The following is a 6,098-nucleotide window of genomic DNA, read 5'->3' as shown; positions in this document are numbered from 1 at the left end:
ACTTTGTTTTATATGATGTAAATTGTTCCACTAATTCAGCCATTACTTATACTTGTATGTGTGAAATATACTTTTGTTTACGTTGCCTGTAAAATTTACCACAATAAGGTAAACAAAAAGTGTGCAAAAACGGTAAAACATGAAAAAGTTTTATCTGTCGCATATAATTTATTTCCGATTTATCTACGTAGTCAACGCTAGAAATCAAAAGATAAAGAGTAGTTCTTTCAAATGAGTAAAAATAATAATTACTTTTTTGGGAAATCTGGGAGTTCTGGAGAGCCAAAGTTGAGCAATTTGTGTGGAGATTTCACTTTTTTGCGCCCCGTCACGAAAGGGATATACAAAAAAGGGCATCGAATAACACTTCTCAATTCAGCGTACAAAATTTTGTCCGGAATTCTGTTTAACGAGTTGAGGCCGATTGAGAAGTCCTTTGTCAGCGCGTTTTCGTGAGAACCGATCAACAACGGATCAGGTGTTAACCCTACGGCAGATTCTCGATAAATTTCAGGAGTGCAATTTGCAGACCCATCATTTGTGTATTGATTTCAAGGGGGCGTACGATTCAGTGAAGAGAAACGAGTTATGGCAGATTATGATCGAACATGGTTTTCCGGCGAAGCTGATTAGACTGATTTGTGCGACGCTTGACGGTTCGAAATCAAGTGTACGGGTTGCGAATGAAATTTCGTCATCGTTCGTAACCTTAGATGGGCTGAAGTAGGGCGGTGCTCTTTCAAACTTACTGTTCAACATCGCGCAGAAAGGAACGATAAGGAGAGCTGGTGTGCAAAGGAGCGGAATCATTATCAAGAGGTTGCATATTCACCTGGGCTTCGCGGATGATATCGACATCATCGGGATCGACCGTCGGCCCGTGGAAGAGGCGCTCATACCTTTTAAAAGGGAGACTGCGAGGATTGGACTAACGATTAACACTATAAAGATCAAGTACATGATTGCTGGTAGTCAACGTCGGTACGGCCGTGGTAGTGGTGACGAAGTAATGCTAGGTGGTGAAAAGTTTGACGTTGTGGGCGAATTTGTTCATCTTGGTACTCTAGTAGCGTGCGATAGTGATGTTACCCGCGAGGTGAAAAGACGGATTGCAGCTACGAATCGGGCCTATTTCGGTCTGCGAAACCTGCTGAAGTCCCGTAGACTGCAAAGACAAAACTCGCGTTGTACAAGACTCTGATACTTCCGGTCGCTTTATACGGCCATGAATCGTGGACGTTGAGAAAAGCTGATCGGAGAGCCTTTGGCGTCTTCAAACGTAAAGTGCTGCAAACAATACTCGGCGGTAAACTGGAGGACGGCATCTGGCGGCGTCGCATGACCGACGAATTGTACCAAGTATATAAAAAGAGATGAATATAGTGAAGCGAATAAAACGCGGCAGGCTGCGGTGGGTTGGGCACGTAGCTCGTATGCCGGAGGAACGACAAGCTAAATCCATATTCAGCAGAGAACCAGGAAGGAGCCGTCGGCTTCGTGGTAGGCCCCGCACATGGTGATTTTTTGCAGTTGAGGAAGACCTAAGGGCTGTAAACGTTCAGGGTGACTGGAAGCGATTGGCCTAGGACCGAGACCAGTGAAGGCGAATGCTTCATTCGGCGTAGACTCACTGCTACGAGTTGTAGCCCATCAAGTATCAAGTAAGTAAGTACTTTGAATAATAAAACACACATTATTACATTAATAAAAAAAACATCAACAATACATTGTTGCGTTTATTAAACTTATGCTACAATAATTTGACGCCAAAAAATGAACACTTTCACAATTTTAAGACCTAAAACCGTTCTGGTCACGCCCTACTACTATTCAGAAGCCCCATTCACACGCTACTCAAATCAGCTGCATCTCCCTCAAGTACTCCAAATACCCGACGTCCGTTTCGTTCCCATAGCAGCAATTTTCGCGCCACTCGACATCCTCGTCGCACTCGACCTGCCGTTCGCTGAACCCGTACCCCCTGAAGTGGAAGCACGCGTGCAAAAACTCCTCCAACCACTTGCAGTTCCACTTGTTACGCTCGGCCTTGATGGCGCACAGCTTGTCAAACTGATTGCTATTGTAATGGGCCATGTACTTGAGTTGATTCGAGGAAAGGTCGAACGTCGTCAGCTCCGGCATGTGCCAAAAGCTGAGGTCGATCGCGGTCAGCTGGTTGTCGTTCAGCTGGAGACACCGCAGGGAGGGAAGTCTCATCGGGAAGTTCACGTAGATGCGGGCTATGTTGTTACCGGAGAGGTTGAGTTCTTCGAGCTTGTTCAGACCGTCGAATTGGTCCATGACGAGGAATTCCAGTCCGGAGTCCACCAATCCTATGTGTTCTAGGTCACGTAGTTGATTCAGATTTGGAGGGAGTTCCTTCATGGTGATGTTGCGGACCTCCAGCCAAATTAGTCGGTACTTTTTCTGCTCGGGGTCGATGAAAATCTGCTTCGTCTGGCTGTCGGTGATCGTCAGCATGGTCAGCGAAGGCCTCAGATACACCCACGGGACGAACCCTCCGATGATCTCCAACATCTTGGCGTCGGTCATCAGCTGGAACAGCTGCGGAGACACCGTGTAGATATTGCTGTCCTCCAACAGGATGTACTGCTGCCGAGCGAAGTTGGCACTCTCGATCGTAGTTCCGTCATCGATCTCCAGGTTCCGTATGCAGCAATCGAAGTGGTATCGATTCTGGCGACATGGCAGCTCCCAACAGGTTATGTTCTTGGCGAGCGTTGTCCGATGATACGACATAGTCGCGAGCACCACGAGACACAAGCTTCAAGTTTACAAACAGTTTCATTAGAGGGGATAATCTATTCGCGACAATCAAGTCCGCAGTGGGTACTACTCACGAGATCCAGCAGCTATTACGGTCCATCTTCGAGCGACGACGGCAGATTTACGACTGAGCCGAGAGGATCATTGCCTCTAGCCTTGAAAATCTAGACGACGAAGGCGACGACGACCGCGCATAATACCGAAACTGATGGATGACCGACCGCGGACAGTGCAGTGCGCCAGTAGGCTCGTATGCATTAAGTAACACAATTAGATCACAAAGGAGTGCATAAATTCTAGCACTGTGAGGTGTGTAATTCGGCTGATGTAGACTCAGTATGCGCTTCGTTTACACGGTTTGGGAAACGTATTTGGACCACATGCTATCACAAAACCGAAGTAGGCAAAATTGCTGTTGAGCAATTGTGGACAATTTTGTGCGTTTGCCGATCGTTGTGCAGAGGATAGATGTACGTAGGTCAGTCTGGTTCAAAGGACTGGGTGATCAAAACTGATTCACTGTCAAGGGAAAATCAATCAACAGGCGACTTCGTAGTTCGGGTCAATTTAGCGTACCTGAACTTGAACTTACAAAGAATGGCGAGTGACGTCATTCTTGATTTAAGAATACAATATCATCAGTAAATACGTCAAACCTAGTATATTAGCTTAGAAGCAAGCAACAATTTTGAGAAGGAGCACCTACTACGTGGGTACATTAGTTGGGAATCTTCGAACAAAGAGATGTACGTGCGGGCCAATATAAGAGAAGTAAGTGCTGAACACGCAGATATTCAGCAAGATCATGCTGAAGATGTTGGTTGGGTTAAGCATTTTTTTTGTAATCGAAACTACCTTATTTCATGATATCCTCGTATCTGCCATATGATATACCAAAAATGATCATTTGACTAAGAAAGATCCTAGTTATCTTATATTTGTCCAGCGTCCTGTTTATAGGACAGTATTATTGAGGTGAATATTATGAGATTCTCACAATATTTCAGCATTTTGTCCGAAAAGGGGCAGCAAAACGGAGAGTCTATAAAGAGAACGTCCAACACAGCTCTGGTCCTCACAAGTTCCAACCACTTGCTTCCACGGGTCAAGCGATGACAAAGGCCGCCAGCTAAGAGTTGTGTGCTTAGCTGGTAGTGCAGCCTGGGCACTGTTGTCCTTCTGACTTCAGCTAGATTGAGGAGGTACGATTCGAGCGTCTGTTCATCAAGTAGGTGCGGCTCAAACAGCGTCTGTTCTGGCATCCAGCGGGTTACTATGAAATGCTCCTGCACCGGAAGCTTTACCTAAGGTGACAGCCGCACCACGGTAGATAGTAGACCTTAGGCCAACAACCTACTGTTCTCGAAACCCAAAAACCATTACAGAAACCGAAAATTAAAGATTACGAACTGATTCAACGACTATTAGCGCGAAATAACGGACGAGAATTGGAACTTGGATTGTAATAACCCTAGCCCAGCACGGTAAACTGGCATAACTAGCCAATAAGGCATGCCGTATGAAGCCTGAGATCCTAGGACTTAGCAAAGTCCGTTGGCCGAACTTTGGAGAACACAGACTGGATCGGATCAAATTCTGCTATACTCTGGTCTACGAGGCGAACACTATTCTTGTCACCGTGGAGTTGGTTTGGTGCTCACGCCCACGCTGCACTCATTAGGTGGGAATGAGAGATTAATTGTAGCCAGATTCAGAACACGGGTTCGAAACCTTACCATGATCCAATGTTACGCGCCAACCGATGCTGCCGAATTGCAAGACAAAGAGAAATTTTACAGTCAACTGAATGCTGTCGTGGACAAGCTTCCGGAAGGTGATATCAAGATCCTCATGGGCGATTTCAACGCGAAGGTTGGTTCCGACAACTCGGACTATGAGCACGTCATGGGACGCCATGGTCTCGGAGAAATGAGCGCAAACGGAGAGCTGTTTGCAGAGTTTTGTGGCAACAATGACATGGTGATTGGGGGATCGCTGTTTCCTCATCGACCAGTGCACAAATCGACCACACCTGCATCAGCCGAAAATGGAGACGGAGCCTTCTTGATGTGCGAAACAAACGCAGTGCCGACATTACGTCCGATCATCATCTCCTAATCGGCGAGATCCGACTGCGCATTGCTAGGATCCATCGACAGGAGGATAAACTCGGGCGCCGGTTCAACACACGCCGACTAGAAGACGCTACGGTGAAAAGGACCTTCGTCAAGGAGCTGGAGAACCGTGCTACGGATGCTCCGGAAGGTAGAAGCGTAGAAGATCAATTGAGCGCCATCAAGAACGCCTTCATAAATTGGGTGAGCTACGCACAAAAACTAACATAAAGAATGTGTGGGTAAATTCCAGAAGGAATCACTAGAGAAATAATTGAATAAATTTGTGAAGGAATTCCAGATGGAATTTCTGGAACAATAATCCCTAATAAAATCCTCGAATAATTCCTTGTAAAAGAATCCCAGGACAAACTCTGAGAGAATTCCATGTAGGGTTGTCCGTGAGAGATTCCCCGTAGAAATTTCCGCGAGGAATTCCCATAGAAATAGCTAGAGGAGTTGTCAAAGGAATCCTTCGAGTGAATCAGAGAAGTCCCTATTTGGCCTGAATTTCACTTGCATAACTCACCAAAATGGGTCTCCAGTTAGCCTAGTGGTTAAGGCTATGGATCGCCAATCCGGAGACGGCGGGTTCGATTCCCGTTCCGGTCGGGAAAAGTTCCTCGACTCCCTGGGCATAGTGTATCATTGTACTTGCCTCACAATATACAAATTCATGCAATGGCAGGCAAAGAAAGCCCTTCAATTAATAACTGTGGAAGTGCTAAAAGCATACTAAGTTGAAGCGAAGCAGGCCAAGTTCCAGTCAGAACGTCGAGCCATAAAGAAGAAGAAACTCACCAAAATCTTGCAAGTGAAGTCACGTTGTACACTATCACAACGTGGTGGTGAAATTCGAAACCCGGTAGTGCACGTAGTCCTGAACAATTTTGCCTTCCTATCAGACTTGAAGTTCGTGCAATATTTCAAATAAGAAGGTATATATCAAATTCGTACCGGAAGTAACTATGTACACTAGCGCCACGTGGTGGTGACGTTCGTCGTTCGGAAGTGGAAGAACTCGTTGTCCTGAACAAATTTGTCAAAAATCGTACCTTCTTTTCTGGTTTCAATTTCGTGCTATATTTCAAGAAAGTCATAACAAAAGTAAATTTGTACACTACCCAAGTAACCATGGAGCTGTATATGGAACATTAAATTCACTTTATAGTGTATTATATAGCATGCAGTATAAAG

At 45.6% G+C, this 6,098-nt stretch overlaps 1 protein-coding gene across 1 annotated transcript; it reads right to left on the bottom strand.

Annotated features, from left to right (window-relative positions):
* Positions 1-1,699: 1,699 nt before the first annotated feature.
* LOC109432669 (leucine-rich repeat transmembrane neuronal protein 1-like) lies at positions 1,700-3,009 on the bottom strand. The gene is made up of 2 exons (XM_019709039.3): positions 2,862-3,009; positions 1,700-2,785 (listed from the first exon to the last, which is right to left on the bottom strand). The coding sequence occupies exons 1-2, from the start codon at positions 2,885-2,887 to the stop codon at positions 1,855-1,857; spliced, it is 957 nt and encodes a 318-aa protein (XP_019564584.2). The 5' UTR covers positions 2,888-3,009; the 3' UTR covers positions 1,700-1,854.
* Between the last annotated feature and the right edge of the window lie 3,089 nt (positions 3,010-6,098).

The sequence above is a fragment of the Aedes albopictus genome, chromosome 3, assembly GCF_035046485.1.
Source record: "Aedes albopictus strain Foshan chromosome 3, AalbF5, whole genome shotgun sequence".
Classification (NCBI taxonomy): domain Eukaryota; kingdom Metazoa; phylum Arthropoda; class Insecta; order Diptera; family Culicidae; genus Aedes; species Aedes albopictus.
Note: the sequence above shows the minus strand (reverse complement) of the source record. Positions and strands in the feature narration are given on the sequence as shown.

Bases quoted from the DNA above. Each gene is read 5' to 3' on its own strand.
- LOC109432669 (XM_019709039.3), bottom strand. From the start codon at position 2,887: ATGGACCGTAATAGCTGCTGGATCTC. The intron at 2,786-2,861 runs GTGAGTAGTACC...GTAAACTTGAAG, and splicing joins CGTAATAGCTGCTGGATCTC to CTTGTGTCTCGTGGTGCTCG.